This window comes from Ursus arctos, unplaced genomic scaffold (assembly GCF_023065955.2).
Source record: "Ursus arctos isolate Adak ecotype North America unplaced genomic scaffold, UrsArc2.0 scaffold_7, whole genome shotgun sequence".
Lineage (NCBI taxonomy): Eukaryota > Metazoa > Chordata > Mammalia > Carnivora > Ursidae > Ursus > Ursus arctos.
The window spans coordinates 41,055,051-41,081,555 of record NW_026623089.1 but is presented as its reverse complement, the minus strand read 5'-3'; the positions used below and the strand labels follow the sequence as shown (position 1 = coordinate 41,081,555).

The following is a 26,505-nucleotide window of genomic DNA, read 5'->3' as shown; positions in this document are numbered from 1 at the left end:
CATGCACTCACTGCTGGGCTTTCTTCTGCTTGGCAGGGCATCGCCGCTGGCGTAAGTAGACCCCACAGTGTCTGTTCCGCGTCGTGATCGTCTGTCTGGTTGAGGGATGGCATGTGGGTTTGGTGGGAAATGTCTGAGGACAGTAGTTCTGTCCATGTTCTTCCTCACACCCACCTCACTGCCAAACGACATGTGCTCTGCTCAGCAGCCCCTACAGGCAAGTGCTTTCGTCACTATGGACGCGGAAATCAGAGTAATGACATCACACTGCTTCCCCTGCACCCAAGGCTGGGAGTGAGTCTCTGTGCTGTGCTTTGCGGTGGCTCCCCGCAGCCTTTCCCATCTGCTCTAGGACAGCATAGAGCTGAATGTTGGAATCCACGCTGGGCCATTATTCAGGGAAGAGGGCGATGAGGGGGCCTCTTGGAGGCCATTCCCTAGGACCCCATGGGAGATGGATCTCGAAGAGCCAGTACCTGCTAGTACCACCCATAGGAGGCGAAAGATGAGTCAGATTTGGGGGCAGTGGACAGTGGGATAAGGGTCCAGAGGGGACCTTGATGTTGTGGTGACTGTGGAATGGTTTTGGTGGCATGGAGACCATCGTGGGAGTGGCTCCAGAGTAACTTGGATCCAGGGTCCCGGGACTATAGACCCTGTTCCATCCTTTCTCTGTGCATATTCTCCCTGAGCCCCAGACTCTCAAAAGGAACAGGAAGTCCATCTGACTCTCAGTGTCTGTTGCAGCAGCAACACAAATCCCTGCAGGGTCTGCACAGCACTGTGGGAAGTGAGGCCGACAACGTGAATCCCAAGAGACTCACTCCTGGGAGCTTTCTTGAGCCCTTGGAGCTGTGGAAGGAACAGGGGAGTGCCTCAAGGGCCATGATAGAGAAATGGCAGCAAGCACCTTCCATCCACTTTCTGGACCACAAAGCTGTGTAGGCAGGCTCTAGGGCAGGGCCTGGGCTTGGGTCTACACCTTCCCTCTCCCATGGCACGATCCACACTTCCTCCTTCCCTTCTAGCAGACCGAGGAGTCCTGCTTGTGTCTTTCCTTTGCACCTCTCACTCAAAGGCAGGAGACCCTGCCTCTCCTCCTCCCTATGCCAGAAATGGCCTGGCCTATCGCAGTGAGATCGCACTCTGCTCTGCTCTCTGGGCAGCCCCAGCCTCCCCCCTGCTGGACCCCGGAGGGATCTGCTGGTCTTCCCCATCTGATTTGAGGCTGCCAGTAGCTGTAGCTCTCTGGGGGCAGGGCAGAGCCTTCAGGGAAGTAGGGCAGCTCCATGCAGTCTTGGTCACCTTTTGTCACCTTTCTCCACCTCTGCTCTTAGAGCCCACTCTGAGCCAGATGCAGGGGACCAATCTTGAGAGGCTCCCAATCCTGAGAAAGTAGGCCAGTGCTTCCTTCCAGCTCCTTGCAGAGAGGCTAGAAGATGCAGGCACTGGGGAGGGCAGGTAGAGGCAGCCGTACAAGGGGAGGGGCAGCAGGCAAGGCGAGGCTGGACAGAGTGGTGCCTGGGCTGGGCCGTGTCTACGGGCGTGGAGCATCTGGGATGTGCAAGGCCCCAATGGGCAGAAGTGGCCTCTCTCGGCCGTTTTTGCTGCAGAGAGTTTGATGGAAAGGACAGTGGGGTGGGAACCAGGACGCCTGGGCTCTGACCCAACAGGGCCCTTACATGCTGTCACCTGGAGCCAGCCTCTCTGGACCTCAGTTCCAGCATCTGTAAGAGGAGAGGGCTGGGCCACTGGTCCATAGGGTGAGGAGGCAGGCCGTCATTGCTGTGAACTTGACCCAAGTCCACCCTAATTCCCAGGAGAGTGGGCTGGACAGCCAGGACCCTCCAGCTCTCGCTGGCCAGGGTAGGTGGGCATCCATAAGATGCCCTACAGTCTGATTCAGGCTGGGAGGCCCTGGGCCAAAGAGATTCTGGGGTCCCTTCTGGCTATGATCTAGGATTCATTCATTTAAGTAAGCTTTGAGCACCTGCTATGTGCCAGACCCTGGGAATCTAAGGGAAGGTCACCAGGTCCCCCCTCCAAAGGCCGTGCTGCCCTGGAGCAGAGGACTAATGACCTTCCCTGGAGCTCTACTCCCAACTCCCCCAGCCCAACCGCCCACCCACCACCATCTGTGGGCAATGCCAGTCCATCAGCCTGGTCACCTTGTTTCTCACATCACCTCCCCACCACACCTGCCCGTGTTTGCTGAACGGGAGCCCCCAGTCCTCTTCTGGGGCAGGCCTGGCACTGGTGGCTCCCTGTTTGGATCCAACAGTGTGAGGAGGACAAAGGACTGACCCCGAAGAAGCCTCTGAGTCCCCTAAATGGCCTGTCGTCACCCAGCCCCATACTCAGGAGCTGCTCAGACAGGTTGAAATTATTTCAAAAGACCTATTCTTCCTCTTCTTTCCTTAAAAGAGATCCAGCCCTCCCCCCTGGGGGGGGCAGCTGGGATGGGGATGGGTTTTCAGGTCTGTGTGTGGAGTCAGCCCAGGATGGGGTGTGGGCTTGGCAGGAGGGGTCTGAGAAGAATCGCTGTCTCGCTGTGGCCACCCTGAGCACTGAGGACCCAGGCCAGGCCCTTGTTGCGGGCTTTTGGATGGCAGCGGGTGGAGGGTATGGTGGGTTGAGACAAGTAGGGGCCACCAACCAGTGTGCGGGGCGTGGCGGTGCAAGTGGATGAGCCGTGGGGGGAGCGCAGGAGGACAGGACCCCTCACTCACGGCTTCTCTCTGCCCCGCAGGAGCCTTCCTATCAAAGACCTTACCGTGGACAGCGCCTCCCCCGTGTACCAGGCCGTGATTAAGAACCAGAACAAGCCGGAAGACGAGGCTGACGAGTGGGCCCGCCGCTCCTCCAACCTGCAGTCTCGCTCCTTCCGCATCCTGGCCCAGATGACCGGGACAGAATACAGTAAGTGAGGCTGGGGGCGGGGGGCAGGCAGGGGAGATGCGGAGGGACCACGAGGGCCCTATGCCACAATCCTAAGGCTCACAGAAGCCAGGGAGTCAAGCCCCTGCCCTTGAAGATGAGCTGGTCTTGACAGATAGCTAGCGGCCGGCTGAGCCCCTCTGGGCCCCTTGGGGCAGGCTGCCGAATGACATTGGCCCTCTGCCCAGCTCCCTGACTCCAGCGGGGGTGGGGGGCAGCCCACGTGCCATGTGGCTTGCAGGCAAAATGACGGCCCAGAGCTGGGATAAGAGGACCTACCAGGCCACACCTCAGACCAGTCCCTCCCAATCGCACAATTTCCTTTGGGTTCCCCTTCTCTCCCTGCCCTCTGCCAAGCACACAGCCTTCCCCGCCACGGTTCACCAGCTGGGAGCAATCACTGCTCAGTCATTGGTAGGGACTCCTATGTTCCTTGCCATCCCTCCTGATCATCAATTTTCTACCCACAGTGCAAGACCCTGATGAAGAAGCTTTGCGAAGGTCAAGGTAAGTGCCTGGACTCAGGCTCTGTGGCCTTGTCCCTCCTAACCCAGTCCCTCCCCAGGCAGCTCCTAGGTCACATGAATCATGGAAGGAACCTCTCAAGTTTATGTATTGGGAAGCTCCTGGCCCCTGAAGGGCTCCAGCAGATGCTGGCTTGGGGCCTTCGTCCCAGGTCACTGAGGTGGGTGCCTGGAGCTGAGTCTCTATCCCCTGGGCCCAGGCTGCAGGAATAAGGATTCTGGGCTCTCCTGGCTCTGTCCCTGGGCAGGGGGCAGGGCTGCTTTGGCCTTCGCTGGGCTGTTGAGAATGAGGGCATCTCTCCCTGTGAGGGCACTGGGCCGGCTGCCTTGCCTGCGTACTCATCTCAGGGCCCGTCCCCTGTGAGTCTGGAGGCTGGGCACTGGGAAGCAGGCATGCGGAGGGCTGTGCTGAGCATGAGCACCTGACCTTGGGATTTACCTGTCCAGACCTACACTGGGGTGTTATTTCCATAAATTGCTCAAAGCACAATAGCTGCTGCTAGGCTCGGTGTCTCAGGGTGTGGTCCCCCCAACAGTGGCAGGCCTGGGGCCGTAGCCACTAACCTCCCACCTGGATCCTGCCAGGTGCTCGTGGACCTGGGCACGAGGGGGGCACACTGCCCTGGAACCCACTGGAACCTGCTAGGGTCTTCCATGGTGAGGCATGGGGCCCTGTATGATTGTGTTTACACTTCCGGCGGCAAACGTTGTACACGCTCTTCCTGGGGGTGTCTGCCTTGGGCCAGCGCATCCTGTGGCAGCCTCCCTGGAAGGGCCTGGGGCTCAGAGGTGCTCTGTTACGTGGGTCCAAGCTTTCCACACTTGGCTAACCGGCGTGTAGTGATCAAGGATTGTGTGGACTGTGGGGCTCTGGGGTCAGCTCAGAGTTGATGTGGCTTTTATTTTCCGAACTCTGTTTTTGCCAATCCAAGCTGCTCCCACTTTCTGGCTGGGGCATCCAAGCCAAAAGTGCGGTCCTCCCAGGCCTGCTAACGATGGCATGCCCGTCCAGGAACAGTTGTTAACCCTTCGGTGCCTGCCCGCAGGTCTACATAGGGCCCGAACTGCGATGATGTGAGATCTTGCTTGAGAGGTAGTATCTAGCTACGTCAGGTGTGACTGAGCTGTCCGTGCGCCCGCGCCTATGCTCGTCCGCGCGCCCGCGCCTATGCTCCACCGTGCTCGTTTGGTTTTGTCGGCTTCTTCTTCGAAGCCACCCACACAGATGCTCCAGTGAGCGGTGTAGCTCACTGACAGGGGGCTTGACAGCACACCACCCCCTCCCCCCGCCAGCAAACAGCCTTCGTCGGGAAGCCTGCAGGCTGTTTTCTCTCCCTCCCAAGAGACAGAGCCCTGCCTCTGGAGTGAGAACTTCTGGTGACATTTCGTTCCTCTCTGGCCAGTCACTCTGAGCTGGCCCCTCATTAACGAGGCACCATGTAGAAGGTGGAACCTCTGGCTTCCATATTTCCCCGGGGAATATCTGCAGGCTCTGCAAAGTTCTTGAGTGAGGACAGCAAGGCCGGCATGAAGGGGTGTCTCCGGCCTCGTGGGTTGTTCCCTCCTGTCAGAAGTTTCTCTTGGGGCTTGTTCTGCCTAGCCCTGGAGGTATGCAGGCAGGTTAGTCCTTCCCCCTGCGGCCTAATCCCTCAGGAGCATGGCTCGGCCCCCAGCAGGAGGCAGGGGGTCTTGGGGTCTTGAGAACTCTGTTGCAGGTCTTGGAGCCTCTCCCGCAGCAGGGTTTTCTGTAGGGAGATCTGCAAAGAGGGCCCAACAAGGGGCTCCATCCTGCTTCTCCCTCCGTTCTGGGCCCCCACACTGAGAAAGCAGCTGCCCCCCACAGGCCCTGCATTGCTGTCAGCCGTGGGGTCTCTGGCCCTGCTGTGAAGGCTCTGGGGCACCTCTAATCCTTCTACCCAGGACTGGAGGGACATAAGCCTCTTGCTTCTCTCCCTTTTCCTGACTTTAATTCCTGGGAAGTCATCCTCAAAGCCTTCCACAAAATGTCCGTCTCCCCGAAGTCATTGGGGGTGGGTGTGCATTTTCGTCTCAAAGAATCCCAAGCAGCCAGAGGTGAGAGTAGGGCTGCAGTGGGTGCAGTGATCCTGGTCTGTTTGTGATTAAAGTCTGTAGGAGTGACGGTGGCTACTGGTCACAGCGAGGGCCCCTGGGCTCACCCGAGTGGCCAGGTGAGCAGCAGGAAGCACACTTGTCCCCATCTGGGGCTGGGTTGGTCAGGGGTCTTGCTCCCCAGGGGGCTGAGCCCCACTCCCACGTTGGAAGCTGCACTCCCGGACCCTGCTGACCCTTGTTGTCGGGGGAGGGCAGCCCCCCCTCCTTCTCTTCCTCCCAGTTTGGCAGCACGGACAGGAAGGAATCTCAGTGTCTCTCGAGAAGGCTGTCTCCCCAGGGGGGCTTCACTGCACACTGCTTCCAAGTAGCGGAGTCCAGCAGAGCCTGAGTTTGCCACCCCGGGGGCTTGGGTGACAGCCTGTGCAGGCTCATACACGTGCAAAGGGGCTTCCTTCTTCCTGTTGTCGTGGGGCTGGGAAGCAGGCAGCAATGCCCTGAGTGAGCGGCGACAGGTGCTCCGTACTTGGGGTACCAGCACTGCTGGCCTTGACGGCAGGGGACAGTCTGCCTGTCACAGGACCCTGCGTCCTCTCCCCTCACCCGTCTCTGCTCCACCTCCCAGGCCTGCCCCCCCACCCCCACCCACAATAGTCCCATAGCAGCGCATGACCCTGCCCTTCTCCGCTGTGCTCTCCTGACACTGGGGTGTGTCTGGCACCTGGTAGCAGGTAGCTTCCCTCTGAGGCTCCAGGGCCCACCTGCTGGCCTGCCCAAGGCAGAGCCAAATCTCCAGGGACCCTCTCCTTATGGGTGAGGCAGGGAGGGCCCCTAAATAGCCCAGGCATCTGCTGTGGACTTGGCCCCCTGCCTAGGAAAGACCCCAGCACCTTAGCCAACTCCCCACGCAGGCTGAAAGAGCAGGCTGCTGCCAGCTCCTGCACGGGGGCAGGGAAGACTGGGGCTCCTGGCCTCCATCCCAAGTGGCAGAGCACGAACAATGCCTCCATCCGAAAGTTGAGCCTCTAATCTTAGAGAGGCCTCTGCAGCTTCCCTCTGACGTAGGGCAAGCATTGTGGGGGTCCAATGGCTCCGAAGGTCAGGTCCATGTTGGGCAGCCCTGACGACAGTGGAAGCGGAGGCAAGCCTAGTTTGTCCAGGGTTTGAATCTTCGAGGCATTGGGTTCCCACCACTTGTGTGTGACCATCCCAGAGGACCCCAGTGTGTAACCCAGACATCCCCTGGCCCCCATTTTGCAGCTCAACCGTCTTATGAGAGTGGTTTCTGCATTTACCCAATGCTCACCTGTGTAAAGAACTCTGCACCTCTCTTAGACCACAAGTGTTAAGGACTAAAGTTGATTTGAATGACAAGTTCACAGAGGAGTTGAAGGTGGGGGTCACCTTACACACTCTTCCATAAACAGCGTAAAAACCCTTCCAAGTCCCTACTCCATGGCACCCCCATCCAAAGTTCTTTGTCCTTTCCCTCCCCTATTTCCAATAGAACTCAGGGACTCACTGGCTCTCCCTCCTCCCCACTGTGGCCTCCCTGGGCGCTTCAGTGTCCTCTCCCCTCCCTCCCTGGGCACAGTCAGCTCTGTCCCAGCTCCCAGCTGAGTCTCCTTGTACCAGCACAGCTCAGAGCACTCCCCCAAAGGGAACCTTCATGCAGATGGCAAAAGTTACCTGCGTTCTGTGGATTTTTCATTCTTGGCGTTCTGCCAGCCGAGCAAGTTTGAAAACCACAGCTGGAGAAACCAGCACCCCCTTGGGTGTCCCTGAGAAGCCCTCGTGGGTATCCCAGGACTTCTCCTCCTGTCTCTCCTGCTGGCTCCCCCCATCTCTGCCCCCTCTCTTCTTTCTTGTCCTGGACCCTCTCTTCGGCAGGCTGTGAATTTACCACCAGCTGCGAGCAGGGCAAGCCCACGAGGGTCACTGACTCTCTGGGACTATCTCTGAGCCTGTCACTGAGCACTGATGACAAAGGCCGTGGGCCTGGCTGGACAGACTGGCCACGTCTGTGTCCTGGGTGGTCTCTATGGCATGGCTGATTGTGCTGCAAGCAGGGGCCCCGCTTCTGCTGTCTTCCTTCCTTCTCCCCAACCTTGGAGAGATCCTAGTTATCTCACAGTTCTGCTGCTGAGTTTCCACGTGGTTTTAGGCCATTTGAGTGATGTCTCTGGGCCTTGGCTTCCTCTTAGTATCAGGAAAGTTTGGTCTTGAACAGTGGTTTTCAAATATGTTGGCAGTGGGTCCCTTTGGCAAACAGAATCTTACAGAGATACAGTGTGCAGGACTCAAGGTGTAGAGGGGGCGTCCGCCACGTACTGCAGACATGGGGAGGTGGAAAGGTGTGTATGTGGGGATGCGGGGCTGCTAGAGAAACGTAAGACCAGCACTGCCCCATCTCTGATGTTCAGAGACCTAATGCTGATCTTCCTGACCTTTATACACTGGCAATTCATTTATTACACTACTTATTTTGCGATAATTGCAGATTGGCATGCAGTTGTAAGAAATAATATAGAGAGATCCTATACACCCGTTATCCCCCATGGTAACATCTTGCAGAACTACCAGCCTGTGGACACTGGTATAGCCAAACACAGAATATTTCCAGCACCCCAAGGATTCTCCCCCTGTTGCCCGTGTGTAGCCACACCCACACCCACCTGCCGTGCACACCCTCTCCTTAACCTGTGGCAACCACCAATTTGTTATCTGTTCTCCATTGCCATAGTTTTATCATTTCACGAATGTTATGTATATGGAATCGTACAGCCTGGGACCTTGTGGGGTTGCCTTTTTTCAGTCAGCCTGATTCCCTGGGGATTTATCCAAGTTATGGAGTGTACCCATGGTTCATTTGTTTCTTTTTATTACTGAATAGTCTTCCATGGTCTGGATGTAGCAATTAATTTTTAAAAGGAGCTTTAAACACCGTCCAGGTTAAACATACCGCGTTTGTGGCTGGATGCGGCCTCTGGGCCACCAATTTGCACCTCTGGTCTGGAGGATGTTAGCAGTCCCTCCAGCCTGGAAGGTCTGGCATCTGTGGCTCTCGCGTTTCCCTGGCACACCCTCTCCTCCGTTTCTACGTTTCTGGCTGCGCCTTGCTGTTTTGTCCCGCGGCCTTGGCTGAGCAGGCTGTGGGGGGACCCCCCCCCCCAGGCCCTGTGGAAAGTGGTGGGAAGTCCTGGTCCTCTGTATGTGTGCCATTGGTCTCATGAGGCTGCGCGTGCACATGTATGCCTGGCTGTGCTCATGCCTGGGCAGGTGGGGGCAGTGGTGATATCTGAAGGCTTCTCTCTGGGGACAGAGAAGGGTTGGCAGAGGCTAGGGAAGCATAGGGAGGTGACAGGTCTGCTCACCAAACCTCATCACGGGAACAGGCGTTCCTCTTTCTTGATGCCCAGCTTGGGGACAGAGACCATGCTAGGCCCACCTGCCTATGTGGTTCAGTCCTGAGAGCCCACAGCCAAAGCAGCCCTGCCTAGCCCTAACCACGTGGGTGAGGGAGAACCCAGAGACCCACCCCTTTGCCCAGCCTGCCCATAGGCCCACCAGATAGGCCCCTTCTCCATGGCTTCCTTACTCACTCAGCTCAGGGACTTCAGTCCGCCAATCCTGGTCCTTGGGACTCTGGTCTTGCCCCAAACCAGGAAAGTACTCCGAGGGTGGCCAAGCCTCTCCAGACCAAACTCCTCCCTCCCATGCCCCCTGCCCGAGCTGTCAGACAGGGGAATGGGACACATCCCCTAACCCCTTTCTTTCCTCCTCTCTTCTCTCTGTCTCTCTGTCTCTGTCTCTGTCTCTCTCTCTCTCTCTGTGCCACAGGGAAAGGTTTGAAACGGAACGTAACAGCCCACGTTTTGCCAAATTGCGCAACTGGCACCATGGCCTTTCGGCCCAAATCCTTAATGTTAAAAGCTAAAAGGCTATCCGGAAACCCCCCACTCCTCTCAGGCTGGACACCCCCCTCCACCCCCCACACAGTTCTGGCATGTGAGCCCCACGGTGATGCTTGAGAATGTATAGCTGTGCTGGGGGGCACCTTGGCTAGGCAACTGCAGGAGCTCTGCTCTCTGCCCACCCCGGAGCTGACAGCCGAGGCTCAGCCCCACACAGCACCACCCCCACTCCTGCCCCGACCCCGAGTGCAACCCTCCCCACCCCCCACCCCACGGCCCACGCCTCTGCTCCCCTGCCCAGGGCCTTAGCCAGAGATCAGAGAGGACGTGGCAGGGGGTGCTGGCATAGTACCCCAGAACTGAGGGAAACAGAACGGGCCACTGGCCTATTTCCCACCCCCTCAGCTCCTAGGAGAGGCAGTCTGGCCTACTGCCACCCTGGAATAAGCTGCCTCTAGATCAGGGTCCTGGGAAGAGGCCCCCCCCACCCTTCCCTCATTCCCTCACTGCCCTCTAGAGCCGGGCAGCCCGAACAGGGCTCTCTGCAGAGGAAGTGGAGGCCCCGGGGTACATGAGGCAGAGGCCCCTCCAGGCTGTGGTGAGATTGGGCGTGTGCTCTCCTCTCTGTGCTGTGTGTGCTGGCTCCCTAGTTCTCTCTCCTGTACATATACGCATGCTTGTTCTGAAATAAAAAGGATTTAAAATGAACCAAACCAGCCCCGGTCATGCTGTGCCTGTGTGCGTACCACTCAAGAGGGGCGTTCTGAGATGGGGAGAGGACAGGTTCCCCCTCAAAAGTGCCCTCTGGGGCTGCAACCCAGTGCTGACTTCCTGATTCGAGGTCCCCACCTGGGCTGGTGGAGCTCAGGGGGCGAGAATGGTGGCTGGGAGTCTGTGCTGCAGCCCACTGGGCAGCTGTAGCCTCCCACAGGGCAGTGGGGATGAAGAGGAAGGTTCTGGAATGCCCCCTACCTCCCCTCCCACATGCAGCCACAACCAGCAGGCCGAGCCATTCTTCCCTACTGATCGGAAGTCATCCCCATCCCTGGCATGCTGCAAGCCCCTCACCCAGGAAAGCATTGTCATGCTCAGCCCTGGTTCAGGAAGCGAGGAAGGGGCTCGCCTGGACTAAAGAGCAGCTCACAGGGGAACTGCTGGAGGACCTCAGTGGGCTGAGGCCATGATTGGGAGGAGAGGGGATGGGAGCCTTGCGCTTGCTGGAGCCTTGCTCCAGGTGACAGGTGGGTGTGGAAGACCTCCACCTTGGTCTTGCTTCTAGCCCTGGCCACCTGTGACCTTGTCCTAGTCCTGAGCATTTAGGAAGGGCCTGGCTGACAGGCTCATGTCCTTCCGACCCACTTGCCTACCCATCAGCCTATCCCCTGATTGAGGGAACCACAGGCCCAAAATAAAGGCAGATGCCAAGGTCCATCCCCTAGAGCTCCCTAAATGCTCCCCATGGCTGGACTGCGCCAGAGCCTTGCCCCCACTCCCATTGCCTGGGCACCGGCTTTCTTTCCGCCTGTGGAGACTTGGCAATCCCACCTGGAAGGGATGGCCAGGGGAGAGCTCTAACCTACCCACCACACTGAGATACTCCCCAAAATACCCCACCAGCCTGTTCCACCTTGGCCTCCCATCCCTTCCTGCCTCTAGCAGTCTGAGTCTAGGGCCAAGGCCAGGAGCAGGCAGGGCAGGCTGGCTGCGGGATCAACAGGGGAGGGTAGGTGTGGGCTCCTGCTCACATCGAGGCATCCTGGAGCACACCCATATTTAGCTGACCTTTTATTGAGGACTTCCAAGGCCCCAGGGTAGGTTGTGGGGCCACTGGCTGCCAGACAGAGAGAAGTCCCAGGCAGTAGGTATCCTGAGGCTGGCAGAGGACCTGGGCCAACCAGTCAGAGCTGGTGGCCTCGCAGGGCCCCTGTCTTCGGCCCCTGCCTTTTGGAGCTCTCTTGAAGCCCTGGAAGGCCCTCATTTGCTTTCCAGCCTGCCTGGTGTCTTCCCAATGACCCCCGGCTCCTGCAGGAGCGCACTGGGTGGCCCCAGGCCAGGGGCCCATGTAAAGCCCTCTGGGTGATGCTGAGGAGAGATTTCCTCATCTGGCATTCAGTGTCTGTGGGCTTTAGTCAAGGCGCCATGTCTGACTGCTGTGGGTGCCAAGGGAATCAGAAAGGACCAATGTGGACAGTGGTTGACCACAATGCAAGGTTGGTCACGTGAGGTTCAGAGACAGGGAGCACCCCTCCAAGCAGAGGGTCAGAGGAAGCTTCCTGGAAGAAGGCATGTGTGTGTTTGATCTTCATGACTCGGTAGGATGGGGGCAAGTACAGGTAAGGGAGGCTGGACAGGTGCTCTAAGCAGAGGGAACAGAGGTTTTGAAGAGAAGAAGGGGTGTCCCGGAACCCTGAGTGAATCAGTTGGGCTGGAATGGACGTTCTGGTTAGTGGTCCAGAGCTGGGATGCCAGGCTCGGGGACTCTGTATTCTGAAGGCCACGTGGAACTAGCGAAGGTTGCAGGGAATCATTCACACTACAGCCTATAGGGATTGCCGTACGGTGTTCTTGAGGGGTATTGCTTGCCTAGACTACCATGACCATGGGGCCCCTGGAGTCGTGCAGGGCAGCAGCCCTGCTGCGGAGTGATGTGGGCAGGGCTGCCCTGAGCCATAGCCATCAGGCTGCCAGATGGAATGCCAGCTCGGTCGGGGGCAGTGTGCATACTTTCAAGACCAGCCTCCTGACTGGTGTTCTGTCATCCTGCAATCCACAGAGATGTTCATACTGCATTCTCTTAACTAATACAAACAGCATCATCGCCTGAATGGTGGCAACCACCCCCCGGCACGATCAATCCTAACACCTCCACCATCACCCACAGCTCCAACCTGAGCCCAGTGACCACAAAACCCAAGACCCAGCATCATCACCAATACCATCCGCATCCTTTCCATGCATATCGTCACCGTCAGGAAGAGCATCAACCAAGCCCTGCCATTCCCTCCATCAGGGGCCATCAAAACAGGGCCACAGGGTTGGCACACTCCCCTTGCTGCCAACCAGGTTGAGGGAAGAGAGGAGCTGAAAGGGGTACTGTAGCCAGGCTGTGTTTTTCCTCTGGCCGCGCGCTCCCCACGCAGCTGTGAGCATTTGAGTATAGGTGGTTTGGTGGTTTGGTCTGGTTTTCGCTTTGATATTTAAAGTGGATTATGACCGAGTCAGGAGGCAGCTGTTGAATCCTAGACCAGGCTGGGATGATCTCATGGGTACTCACTTTAGGACTGCAGCCAGGGCCAAGTGAGTCCCATGCAGGGCTTGCTCTCTCGTACCCTCTCCTTGGGGTTTCTGGGGGCCTGTGTAACTTCAGGCCGGAGCTGACCTGAACAAGAACCCAAGATCCTACAGGAGGCCCTCAGCGCCACCCCTACTTCTCCGTGGCCCTGGTGCTTGGTGTCTGCCAACAGTGGGCCTAAACGGGATGCTAGATCATGAATTTTCCTAGGGCCCCCATCCAGCTCCACCTTCACCCCCCAGAAATCACTATTTGGAGCTATGCCTGGGGAGAGCACCAGGTAAGCTGGTCTGACAGAGAATTGGAGCAAAAGGGACAGGCAGAGCCGACTTCCTGTTTGTCCTACAGAATATGGTCTCTAACCCAGACATTTTCATCACGCTTGTCCGGAGTGGTGTCCTCAGTTCTCAGAAGCTCACTAGAAGCATGCAACAGGGTCAGGGAGAAAAAATTAAGGAGACTGGGTGTCCTCTGTCAGCCTGAGCCTTCCCAGGCCACACTTGCTCGTGCTACGAGGAGGGTCCTAGTAGCTGGCTCCGCGCTATGGCTTAGCACTTTTCTGAGGCAGATGCTTCACAGGCATGGCTTCTAGAAACCAGGTTCTTTCATGGAGGGTGGCTGAGTGGTCTCATGGCCCTGACACAGGCCTGAGAGCAGGGCTGCCTGAGGCTTTCTGTCAGAACCCTAAGCTGGGACAGGACATGGCCACTGCCCTTGTCCACCCTGAATGCTTCCCGCACAGTCATGGAGAAGAATGGCTCGCCCTGCCACAGGACAGTCAACCACGTCAACTACAGTCTTGCCACGTCTCTGGTTCTCTTCTTCCCCGACCCTCTCTCGCTATTTCATGCCTTTCTCTACCACACGCCTCGCCGGATGGAGGAGAGCACGTCAGCAATGCTTTGGTACACAGCTCCTGGCTCACTTGCGTTGCTCCCTGGGAGAGACCTCCGTAGCACCGCGCTACTCCAAGTATGGTCCGCGGACCAGCAGCAGCGGCGTGCCCCCGGGAGCTTGTTACAAACGTAGACTCAGCCCCCGACCCACCGCACTAGAAGTCGCGTTCTACCAGGATTCCCAGGCGATTCGTCTCCCGATGAAAGACTAAGAAGCTTTGTAGTGATTAAGGCTCACACCCTTCTCGGCCCCTTGGCAGCTGCCTGGCGTTTCGCAGAGATTCAATCTCTTTGGACCTCAGGTTCTTCGTCTGTAAAACGAGGATCCTGATACCAATCGCTCAGGGAGGTTGAAAGGATCAAATGGAGTGATGCTTGTACGGTTGTTCAGCACAAGGCCTGGCATACGGTAAACGCAGAGCGGAGATTCGTATTCTAATGGATTTCAAATAAGAAGAGTGTGTTCTGTTGGGGAAAGATTCTACCGGACTAATCACAAGAAGTTTCTTTCTTCCTCCATGAAGGGGCCACTGGAGGTCCTGGGTCAGGCTTCATTCAAATCCAAAGAACTGTCACTCAGATCCTGTTGTCACTGCCAGGAAGCGCGGGGAGGTTGGGCGATTGAATTCTCGCAGCCTCCATTCCCTCATCTACTGAACAGAGTCGATCATCAGAGGGCTGTTGTGAGGAATTACAGACACGTGCCTGGCGCAGTACGGGTTCAAGAACCGACTTGTGGAGCTCGGGGGAGGTCATTTCCACTGGTAGGAGCTGCATATTCTGCTGCTGTTATAGCGAGGCCAAATCTTAGTCCAAAGACCCCAAGGAGCAAAGAATGTGCATTGCTTTGCTTTCCTATAATTTAATTTTTATTCTCTGCCCTGCTTTGCAGAGATGGCAGAAATCGAATCCCATCACCCCAGGCTCTGAGGCTCTTCTTTTGCCTGGACTGGTTGGGGGACAAGGCACTTGCAGAGGCAGTGGGGTGGGGGACGTGGTACCTGGTCCTTGGTGGTGGTCTGCCTGTGCTGACGTCTGCTGGGATATTCCCAGCCCACGTGCTCTCACGCTGGTGCACACTGGCAGAGTGGCCACCTCTCTCTCTCGTTCCCAGTTACAAGGCCTCTCAACTGTGCAGGCACTCAGGACCATGTCCATGACTCTCGGGCAGTGTGTGGGAAACCCTCAACCCACATGATGGCCTGGGGATCTTTGTGCTGTCTTGGGTCTGCCTGTCCCTTCACCGTGGGCCGGGGAGACCCTGGGGTCCTGCCACTTCCCCAGGGTTTATCCAGAACAGGGATACAGCTCCCTCTCTTCTTGAATTCCCCTTGCCTCCTTTCTTGTTCCGACACCCTTGCCCTGCCTGGCATGGTAGCTTTTGTCCCTCTTCCAAATGCATTCAGTGCCCTAAGTCGTCTGCAGCCTGACGCCCAGGCTCTCGCCAACTCCACAGCCTGAGCCTTGGGTGTGCACACGTCTTACCTCGGCTTGTGCCTGGTATCATCCCTTCTCAAATGTGATGCATGCCTCTGACTAAATGGGGAAGGGCAAAAGGGGAAGGAAGACAGGATGGGCGAGGAAACTCGGTTGGTAATTCAATCTACTTTTCCACCGCACTGTGTTTTTATCCTATATACGGAGAAAGACAAATTAGGAAGTACACAGAAATGGGGGGTGGGTTGTGTGCAAACTCACCAGGCTTGAGAATATTTTTGATGTGACCATGGCCCTCCAAGTGCTCTGAGCTCTTCCCTCTTGGGGTCCTGGGGAGCTCCTTCCCTGAGCCTGGAAACACGCCTTCCGGAAGATTCTACACTGTTTGCAGTGTGGTTGGTGCTGTCCGCCCAGCCTGCCTCTGCTGTAGCCACCATCCGCATGCAGGGGGACCGCCTTGACCTGTTGTCTTTCTTGGCCCCGCCTCATCAGCACCCCTATTGAGCATGCTCCAGTGTGCACCAGCCAGGCCGCCACCCCGCTGCTGCCCGCTTCTGCCCAGCCGCCTGCTGCTGCCCCTCCCAGTGCAGCCTCGCCACCCCTGACCGCAGCCACTGCCCATGCTGCCACCGCCTCTGCCGCAGCCCCCGCCTCCAGCCCTGCGGACAGTCCAAGGTAACTGGCCCACAGGTGCCGGCCCTGACCTCAGGCAAGGGAGGCAGGAGGGGCCTCGCCCTGGGTGCACCCGTTGACAACTGTGTCCAGCCCTCGGAAAGGCCCGTCCGAGGTGGTTAGGACCCCGGGGTCCTTGGGAAGCCAAACCTAGCGCTGTCTGGTGCTGAGAGTGAAGGGGAGACTGGGGGTCACTGCAGGGGAGCACACCGCGAGGTTCAGGCCAGAGACAGGACGTGCTGCCCTGCCCTCAGCACATGTTCTGAGATAGAGGTTAAAGTCTCTCTCTCTCTCTCTCTCTCTCTCTCTCTCACACACACACACACACACACACATACACACACACACACACACAGTTAGGTAACAAAGAGAGACTGGGAACTGGGATAAAGGGGAGAATGGAAATTGTCCCTGTGGTCCGGGGAAGTCAAGGAAGGCTCTCTGGAGGAGGGAGCAGAGGCAGTGTCAACCTGGGCATATAAGGCAGGTCAGATTTGGGCAGTTATTTAGCGACTAATTTGCCCTCTTCCTTCACCCTCTCTGTCTCTTGATGGAGAGCGTGTTAACTCCAGAGGCACCCAGTATAATGGGACTTAAATTTCTGCTCCACCACTTGCTGTCTGTAATCTGCAGAATGTGACTTAATTTCTCTGAAGCTCAGTTTCTCATCTGCTAAGGTGTTTAACACGTCTATTTGTGAGGGCTGGTACAGAAAAAAGTGTAAATAAATCACCAAGCACATAAAATCCTCTCAAGTATTATGAATTACTGCATTTCTATCTGACCTTCAGGATACCTAGCAAAGGCAGGGGTGGGGATGGTGGCGGTGGGGGGGGGGGTATTGCAGTTTGCAAAGGGGGCGGGGCGGGGTGAGGGGAGGTGGAAGGGGCAGGCTGGACGAGTTATTCTAGAATGGCCAGGCAGTGTTTAATGGCCAGACAGGCCCCACTCTTTCTGGGCTGCATGGAGCTGTCAGGTTGGTGTTTGGGGTAAGAGCCAGCTTTCCCAGTTTCCCATGTCCCCCTTGCAGGATTTTGCTGGAAAGGTCATGCCTCTCCGGGGCAGGGTTCATAGGTCCCTGGCACAACTTGAGGCAGGGTGGAGGGTAGGCAGAGTGGCCTGCAGACCTGTGTGCTGCATCCCTGCCCCCAGGCTTCACAAGGATCTAGGTGGTGCCAAGCCCTGCCTTTGCCCAGCCCAACTCAAGCCTCAAGGGCGAGCCCAGTCTGGGCCTCCAGGGGCTGTTTTAGTCGAGCTTCCTGGGGTCATTTAGCAAGTTGCTTCCCCTTGCACACCAGAATCTCTTAAGGTAAGGGCACACAGAAGAAACTCTGAAGAGGGTAGGAAATGTCTCTGTAGTTAAGTGGGGAGAAGCCTCCCCAGTTGGATGGAGACACTCCAGATGCTGGGGCCCTGCTCAAGGGTGAGCTCCAGCACTGTGCTTTAGGCCTCTGTGTCTTCAATGTCCGGGGGCCCTCAGGACTCCCTCAACAGGGCAAACCCTCCCTTTCTTGCCCTTGCAAAAGGAGATGAGGTCTGGGTGGAGGTTGGAGAGACACCTGGAAGGCCTTAGCATCAGGCCAGCGCAGAAAGGATCAGGGAACCACACTCTGGGCCCAGATACTTCCCCTTCTTGCACAAGGCTAGATGGAGTGAGCAGCAGGCAGTGGGAGGCAAATGGACACCCAGCCTTTCTTGGCATGGCCTCAGAATCCTTGCTGGGTGTCTTAGGCCTCTGCTTCCCTCCCCCGCGTCCCAATGCTAATCCCTGACACAGGACATTTAGCTCTGGGATGCTGGGAAAGCTTCCTCTGCTGCTGGGAGAGCTTGGCTAAGCCCTCTGACCCTCAGCCTTCCACCACAGTGGAAGCTGGGCACCCCTTGGACACTGCCTCTTCCTCTTCCATTAATGCCCCTCCTCCACTGTGGTTTATCAGAGCAGGGCAGGCAGGCCAGGGAGGGGAGGCAATGGCCTCACTCAATCAGGAACATGGTAACTTGGCACGGTAAGTCTGCACACCTGCCACGTCTGGGACGTTGGCTGTCTGAGGCTCATCCTACCTCCATACTGTCTGGGCAGTTCTGCACACACTTCTGGGTTCACTCGGGAGCTCGGCAGTGGGTTCTGAGCTCAGGGCCACCCCCTCCCAGAGCCCTGGAGAAGAAGGTACTTCCTTATCCTCTGACTCTGCCCAGCACCTGAGCCTGCGGGAAACAGTTGGAAGGAAGGCAGGAAGCCATGGCCTGGGGGCGGGGCGTATGTTAGCAGGGGCTCACTTCTCTAGTATCCCCATCAATGACCCATTCGCCCTGGGTATGGACATGTGGTTCCCAGTGGGATCTGAAAGATGTAGGGAGAGACCAAGGATGTGTTTGGTAAGGTGTTCTTCAGTTTTAAATGAAAAATTGGGTTGGGGGGGTTGTTCACTGACAAACGAAACTGGGAAACACTGAATGAGACAAAGTTGAACATGCTGCTTAACTCCCGTTCTGGGAGCCTTGAGCTCCCTAAAGGGAGAGGCCAAGGACGGCATTTCCTGAGGGCAACGAACTGGGGCACTTTCCCCCATCACTGGGGTCCCATGGTTCCTGGGTCACAAGTGGGAAAAGGCGGCTCTAGGCCTCTTGGCAGCTAACTCAGTGGGAAGAGGGCAACAGGAATTCTGTGCAGAGAAGCCTCTGTGTGTGTGTGTGTGTGTGTGTGTGTGTGTGTGTGTGTGTGTGTTGGGGGGGTGTCTCCTGGCTTCCCGTGAGCCCTCCCTGGAGCACCCAGAAACCTGAGACTTGGCAGCTCCCTCTAGCAACGTAGGAAGGGGAATGGGGAGGAGGCCAGTGGTCTGAGGCTGTGTCCCAGAAGGTCAGAAGGTCAGAAGGTTGGGTTGAGGGAGAGGGGTAGCTCTGACCACCTCCATCTGTCTCCTCTCTCCTGCTACTGCCCCCTCCAGCCCCAGTGCCACCCTGGCAATCTCTCCTCAGGGAGTGGAGGGTTTTCTGTGTGTCTCTCTGGCTGGCTGGTGATTTTCCTCCCTCTCTCCTGAGGTGGTGGTGCCAGCAATGGGCTGTATTGTTCTAAACCAGAACCACAAAGACTCAGCCCCCAAGGAGCAGCTTCTTCCCCTCAAAGACCGCTGTGATCTTTCCTTCACAGCCTCTGGCAACTCCCTGGGATGATCTCTGTTAGGGTTCCTCCTCACAGAGGCTCCTGAAGATGGGGGAGCCAGCCTGCCGTGACTGCAGGCCCCAGGGCCTGGGTGGGGCTGTCCTTCTGGCTGCTAACTCCTCCCCCCTTGGTTCCAGGCCCCAGGCCTCTGCCTACAGTCCCGCCAAGGCGACCTCTCCAGCACCTGCCACTCATACATACAGTGAGGCCTCAGCTGCCCCTGCGCCCAAGCCCCGGGTTGTCACCACCGCCAGCATCCGGCCTTCTGTCTACCAGCCAGGTGAGAGTCAGAATGGAGGGGAGGCTGTCAGGCTGGACATGGCTTCTAGGCCACATTCCCAGAAGGCTGGTGGCCAGTGAGGCCCTGCTAAGGAGGCTCAGCCCTCCTTCCTCCAAATGTGGGCCAGAATCCTGTGGAGCCTGCCTCTGGCTCTGGGGAGACAAGTGAGCAGTGGCAGCCAAGGCTAGAGCCGCCCAGCTCTCAGGAAGACCCTGCTCCTGGCTGGGGAGTTCCAGGCTCAAGGTGAAGGAAGAGAGGGTTTAGAGAAGGAGCTTGTTTCTCCAGGAGTCTGAGTCTGGCTCAAGCTGGAAGACAGGCAGGTATAATGAAAATGCCATCGGCTTTGGACAGACCCCCTGCATCATGGTGTGACCCTGGGCAAGCTGCTCATCCTGTCTGGTCTTTGGTTTCCTCGGCTGAGGCAGGATAACACAGGCGCAGAGAGCACATGTGGTCAGCAACAGAATGGCCAACACAGGGTCAGCTGGTGGCCGAGCTCACTTGGCTGTCTGTTCCATTGCTCTGGTCCCCATTCTCATCACTGCCCCCTACCCCTTCACAGAGATGAGGACTCAGCCCCATGTCCCCTCTTTCCTCTGCTCCCCAGAGCCTGAGGGCAATTCTCAGTTTTGCACCTCACTCTCCCGTGCCTGCCCCTGCACAGTGAAGCCGAGGGCTCTTTAGCCAGTATTTCCCCAGGCTGGGGGAAGGTCCTGGGTGCCCTGGTCTAGCGGATGTGTCCACAGGAGGGCTCTGGGCATCTACAGCCGTCCAGGGCTGATATCACCAGCCCCTCCTTCCCGCTGGAGGCTGACTCTAACTCCAGAAGGGCAGGGCTGTGGCAGATTTTCTTCACTGTCTCCCCAGCACCTGACTCAGGCCTGGCACCCAGGAGGTGCTCAGCAAAGGTAGTGGGTGAAGGAATAAATGAATGAATGAATGCTGGTAAGGAACTCAAGTCGGGAGTAAGGAATGGCATGGGGAGAGGCTGTGGACTGTGCACTCTGGTGGCTGAACACACAGGGGTCATGGATCACAAGGGTTCCCAGAGGAGGCCCTTGCAAGTTCCATGGGTGGCTGAGATAGGATTTTAGGTGGGCACACACTTTTCATTTAAAGCATTATACTTTCAACATATTTTTCTTTACAGCCATCTTGACTATAGAAATTCTAGCAATAAGGACATTTTCCACTTGCAGTAGTATTCAAAGTGTTCTCCACCCCCTCCCAAATTATTACACACACACCATTTTCACACGTGGTAACAGTGATGAGGTGAGGAGTTAAGGACTTGCTCAGGAAAGAATGGGGTAGCTAACTCTAAGGGGACAGAGAGGGGGCTTCTCTATATCACGTAAGAGAGTCATGAGGTAGAGTCTGGACTCAGGAGCATATCCTGTCAAGGAAAATGAGAGACCCCAGAGAGGGTCCTCAATGAAGCCGGAGAGCAGGGGAGGTCAGGCAGGGACTGGGCAGGAAGGGCCTTGCTTTGGGGAGCCTGACTCCATGTGTAGGGCCGAGGAGCCATCATCAGCCCTCCCGGTGTAAAACTCACTCTGCCGGCGGTGTTGAGAGTGGGCGGCAGAAGCCGCTTCAGCCTCAGACAGGCTCCGGTGCGGGGCCTGCTCTGCCTCCCCCACCGCAAAGCACTTCGTCTCCGCGGCCTGAACTCCCTGCTCTGAAAAATGGGCACGGAGCTATCCAGACCTCGTGTTCTGGGGACGAAATGAAGCACCCAGGGAGTACTCGGCACCCAGGAGGCGCCCTTCCCTGTCCTTTCAGAGGCGGGGACCCAAAGTTCTGAGGTTAGAATCCACAGGATTAGGGAGCAATTCGCAGCTGGCTGCAATGGTGAAAACTCTCCGGGGGAGCTGGAGGACGCGGCTGCCCCGCGGAGACGGGGACCCCGGAGGGAGGGCGGAGAGGAGTTTGGGTGAGCCCAGCGGGCTGAGGGGAGGCTCGGTCCCCGCGCCAGGAGCGCGTTTCCGTCCCGGCCCGGCCCCGTGCTCCCTTCCCAGGCGGGTCCTCCCGGGCACCTTCCGGGGCGGACCCCGGGCGCCGGCTGTCCTCCGCAGGCCCGCCAGGGGGCGGCACGGCTCCGGGGCCCGCCCGGCGCCCCTCTCCTCCCCGGGCTGCGGCCCAAGCGGCGGAGACGTGCCGGAGCCCCGGCGCCGCCGGCCTTCCTCCGCGACGTTCCCAGGCGGTGCAGACGTTAACTCATGCCTGCCCGCAGGGAAGGAGGCGGCCGGCCTCCGCCCCTCTCCCGGGGAGGCCGGGCGGCTGGCAGGCGGCCCGGGGAGAAGCGGGGAACGCGGGCCCGAGCGGCTCGCGTCCTCCGCCGACCCGGGCCGGGCCGCAGCTCCCTGCGGTACTCCTCCGGGCCGGGGGTGGCGTTCGCCGCCCGGCTCTCATCGCTGGCGCCGGCGCTGGGCGGCCGCTCCCCGGAGCACCTGGGGCCCGGGGGGCGGTGGCTTGGCCTCCCCGTGGGAGGAGGGGCCCGGCGCGGGCCGGGGGAGGCCACGTCGGCCCGCGGGCCGGGCAGGGGCCGGTGCTCGCGGGGAGCCAGGCCCGACCTGGAATGAGTCAGAAATCACCTTGTTTAATTACACATTCCCGAGGCCGCCGAGTGCGATAGGGGCCTTTTGAACTTGCCAATTAGAGATGAAATATCACCTTCTAATTTAGACGGGCTTAATTCGTCAAGCAGAAATAGCAACAGCCCCGGGCTCGGAGATGGGATATCAAGTCTCCCTCCTGGCACGTCTGGGGTGGCGCGGCCAGAGCCAGGAGGAAGGGCGCCGAGGGAAGGGGACTGGGAAGCAGCCGCCGCTCGCGCTCCCAGCCTCACCCCACCGGAGTGGGGGGACGCGATGCGGAGCGGGAGCTGCGCGCCTGCGCCTCGGGGAACGGAAGGTCCCTGGAGCAGGCCACCCGGGTCCAGGTTCTGGGCTGCCTCTGACCTGCTGAGACTTTCGCCGGGGCTTGGGAGAGGGGGCTGGATCAGGGAGTCTGGAAGGCCTTCCGGAGGAGGGAAGAGAACGTCTGCCAGGCAGAGGGAATAGGGTTTGTGTTGCTGGAGGGAAGCAGGAAAAGTGGGCAAGGGCCTGAGTTGGAAGGGGCATGCTAAAGCCTGTTTTGCTGCCTAGGGAGTGGTTAAGCAGGGGATCTAGAGTTGAGTCGGACTGCGGAGGCTCCCTAACTTTCCAGTAGTCACTTAGACTCACCAAGCTTCAATTCTGCAGCTGTAAAAGGGACTAGAAAATACCCTCTGCCTCATTGGATTGCAGTGAGTAGTACACGCAGTAATACGCGCAAAGGGCCTGCCTGTGGAAACCGTTCAGTACTAGGCAGCCACTGTGCTGATGAGGGCAGCACCGTCCAATAAAAATAAAATTTCTAGTTAGCCACATTTTTAAAGGAAAAAGAAGCAGGTGAGATTAATGTAACCCTATGTTATTTAACTCAGTATATTCAAAGCACCATTTCAATTTGTAATCAATATAAAATAATGATTAAGGAGATATTTATAGTCTTTCGCTAAGCTCTGAAATCCGGTGTGTATTTTACATTTATAGCACTGCTCCGTTTCGATTAGCCACATTTCAAGGGCTTGCTGGCCACCTAGGGCTGTGCACTGGCACCGGATTGGGGCGTTGTTCTTAGTCCCTTTCAGCAGAGATCCCCCACTTTACAAAAAGAAAAAAAAGGTGGGGGACTAAATCTTGCTTAGAACCCCATTATATATAATAGACAGGGATGAAGCTTCTCTGAAGTTCGGCTAGATCACCTTCCCCCAGACCCCTTCCCTGGTGGCATTCCCCTCTTCACCCCTGCTCCAGCACTTTGAGACCCTCTGCTCTGGGCACTTGGCTGCTATGCAAGGTTGTTAGGAAGGGTGACCACACTTTGAATCTGGGCTTCACAAATTGCATGCCTCATGTCACCCCCGTAGGTCCCCACCACTCCCGTTGAGGCAGGCAGGGGCATCACACTTTCTACCACTGGTGAGAGACAGTCCCAGGTTATCTGATTTCAAGGTGTCACATCTCCCATCCCCACCCCCACCATCCCACCGTCTCCCTGGACTTGTTCCCTCAGGTGACCATCAGGAAGTAAGATGAGCTGACAGTCCGCCCAGACCCTGAGACCCAGGAGTCACCATCCTCACTAATGTGGAATGATGCATACACTGTGCCAGGCACTAGGCTAAGCACTTTGTATTTCTTGTCTCCTTGAAACTTCATAACCACCCTGCGAGGCACTAAGAATTATTAATGCTATTTTTAAAAAAAGGACATTCAGGCCCAGAGATGTTAAGGAACTTGCCCAAGGACGCACAGCCAGGATGTAGTAGTGCTGGGACCTGAACCTAGGGCTCTTGATGGCTGTGCTACATGCCAGAGCATGGGACCTCCTCCAAGTTGATAGTTAACTTCTCAATGACATGGTGTGCCAAGATTTTCTGGAAATTAGACTTGTATTCTTTACAGAGGCAGCTTGGGGTAATAGAATGGTTTTGGAAACTCGCTTGCCACTTACTGGCTCCGTCTGAGCCTCAGTGACCTCAACTGTAAAGGGGACTCAACCAGATGACTTGTTATGTGCCAAGCCTACTCCCTTCGTAAGTGAGAAGAAGATTGATTCCTAACGAAGAGGGTTTTACTTCTAGAAGCCAGCATCGCTCCCAACATGGCTCCAAGGCAGGGCGGTGGAGGATTTTACTCCTTCAGCTTTCGGTCACACAGGCCTGGTCCCTACCCACCCACAGCACTGGGGTTCCTGTGTTACCCAGCTCTGAAGGGCCAGTTAGCTGGGAGGAGAACAATAGGATTGGGGCAGCAGCCACAGGCCACCCCAGGTGGTCCAGGAGACTCGGGTGGAAGAGGCCAGGTGGGGAACTTTAGCTCTGAACAAGACCTTCCTTTCCAGGCTGGAAACTGAGGGGGGCTGTCTCAGCACCCCTCAGCATAGTCCCTCCACCTAGGCAGGCTCAGGAATGGAGGGAGGCTGCCCCAACATGCTTCCCAGGATGGAAGGAATGAGGCCTCTTTCCAGAGGCGCAGACTGTGAGTTGAGGTGAGGCTTCTGGAACCTCCCTGGCTGGAAGAGGAAGCTGGCTGGAATGTGTGTGCAGGCTTCACAGGGCCCAGGCCTCAGACGGCTTTGGGTGAGTAGCTGCAGTGCTCCTTTAGTTGTCACCGCAAAAGGGTTTTTAGCTCTGGGACAGCTAGAGGAAGGGGTTCCAGTGAAGCGGTACATTCTCCTGCACTCTTCCATGGTAATTTCACACGCGCTCAGACATACTCTGTTTCCCCCAAAGTGGTGTAGGGGAGCATGGGTCTCCCAGAGGCAGCCACAGACCGAGGGAGCAGCTAGACCTGGGCTGTGTCACCCCAACGTCTCTGCCCAGGCTCCCTCTGAACGGTTCTCTCAAGACCCCCACCCCAATCAAACCAAGGAGAAATTTCCCCCAATACAAATCAAGCTAACGTGTTTTTCAAGAAAATGGTTGTAGCTAAATGTGAAACCTGAACCCGAAAACCCAACTGCCCCATCATCTACTTTGTCCCAAAGGCTGGATGAGGTCCAGGTTCAGCAAACATGTGATTGAGGCATTTCAGATGTCAAATCCCTGGTCGGAGTGCAACCGAAGACATCTTCCAGTTAAGACCAAGTTGACCCACTCCCACCCCCTTCCTGGCCCAGGGCACCCAGATATGAGGCTTGCCTGGCATGCCCGCCCCTATTCCCTGTCTTCTGCAGGCTTCTGGAAGCCAAGGCCTGGCCGAGCCCCACCCCACACAGCTGCAGATATTTATAGCTCTGTCCCTTTCCCAGCCCGTGCAAGCTCCCGAGGGCTCCGGTTGCTCTTTATCTCCCTCGGCTCCCTGCTGCAGATTCAAATGCGGAGCGTCAGGAAGTTCAGGAGCGTGTCCTCCGTAGAAGTTGGAATTGTACTGCCCTAATAGGAAAGTCACCTTTTACAGTTTTCTGGCTGGGGGTGGAGGAAGTTGGGGGAAATGAATTCCTGATACATTTTTCTTTGGCTATTTTTGGCTTGCAGTGCCTGCGTCTACCTACAGCCCATCCCCGGGGGCCAATTACAGTCCAGCCCCCTACACCCCCTCGCCTGCTCCTGCCTACACCCCCTCGCCTGCCCCCACCTACTCCCCGTCCCCAGCACCAGCCTATACCCCCTCACCAGCCCCAAGCTATAACCCTACACCCTCAGCGGCCTACAGTGGGGGCCCCGTGGAGTCTGCCAGCCGCCCCCCATGGGTGACAGATGACAGCTTTTCTCAGAAGTTTGCCCCTGGCAAGAGTACCACCTCCATCAGCAAGCAGACCCTGTCCCGAGGGACCCCTGCCTACACCCCGACAGGGCCCCAGGTGTCTCCCCTGGCCAGGGGCATCGTTCAGCGGGCTGAGCGCTTCCCAGCCAGCAGCAGGACTCCGCTCTGTGGCCACTGCAACAACGTCATCAGGTATCGCCCAGCTGTGCCCCTGAGCCAGGGCGCTGGGAGCACAGGGGTGTGGGGTGCTTGTGCACTGTCTGAACCCTGGGTGGGGCTCGGAGGGTGAAAGGGAGGGCAGGAATAGGGAGAAGGCTGCCTGCTGGGCAGCCTCAGGCTCCTCTGGCTTGCCATCTAGTCTGACCCTCTTTGAGCTTTGGCTTCCATACCTGTGTGACACCCACTTCCCTGCAGAGTCGGGAGAATTCCATGAGGTAAGTGGGTGAAGCTCCCAGCACGGTGCCTGGTGCCAGGACCTCCCCCTTGGGCTAAGGCCGGGTTCTGGGAATCACAGGTCTTGTTGTCAGGTTTATTGGGTGTGTTGCAAGCTGGCTGACAGTGCTAGTTTTGACCCAGCTTTCCTTTAGGGTTCCGTCTGGGTCTTTCCACAGACAGGCCAGTGCTGCTCAGGGCTTTGGTGGGCATCTGCCACCCTAAAAGGAAAACAAGTCATTTCAGGGACGTAGGTGACACTTGTTTGGACATAGTGTGTTTATAGGATGTGCGTGTTGGGGAGGAGGATATATGTATGTGATAAACACACTTTTACTTAAAAACAAAGTAACACACGCTGAGTAGAGAATAATTAGAGAGTTCAGAAAAGTAAAAATTGGAATGCAGAGCATTGCCTCGTAGTCCCACGGCTCTGACTGCTAGTCCGGATCGGGGCTGCCCAAGCTGGACCAGCACTATGGCCTTGAACACTTACTTCACCTCTCTGTGCCTCAGTTTCCTTATCTGAAAGCGGGCACCATAATCCTACTTCTTAGGATTGTGGCAAGCACTAAACAAGTTAGTACATGCACATTTC

The 26,505-nt window shown here is 57.2% G+C and overlaps 1 protein-coding gene across 9 annotated transcripts in view; it reads left to right on the top strand.

Moving 5' to 3' along the window:
- LDB3 (LIM domain binding 3) overlaps nt 1-26,505 on the top strand; it is a 60,820-nt gene that overhangs the window by 19,597 nt on the left and 14,718 nt on the right. For 3 of the 9 annotated variants that reach the window (XM_057308746.1, XM_044386243.3, XM_057308743.1), the window contains 5 exons: nt 2,750-2,919; nt 3,408-3,444; nt 15,563-15,745; nt 19,040-19,182; nt 25,247-25,667. In XM_057308746.1, coding sequence (XP_057164729.1) covers nt 2,750-2,919; nt 3,408-3,444; nt 15,563-15,745; nt 19,040-19,182; nt 25,247-25,667 — 954 coding nt within the window. Of the gene's footprint in view, nt 1-36; nt 52-2,749; nt 2,920-3,407; nt 3,445-9,371; nt 10,159-15,562; nt 15,746-19,039; nt 19,183-25,246; nt 25,668-26,505 lie in introns of those variants that run through there. The other 6 variants (XM_057308744.1, XM_044386245.3, XM_057308747.1 and 3 more) reach the window with 4 other exon arrangements.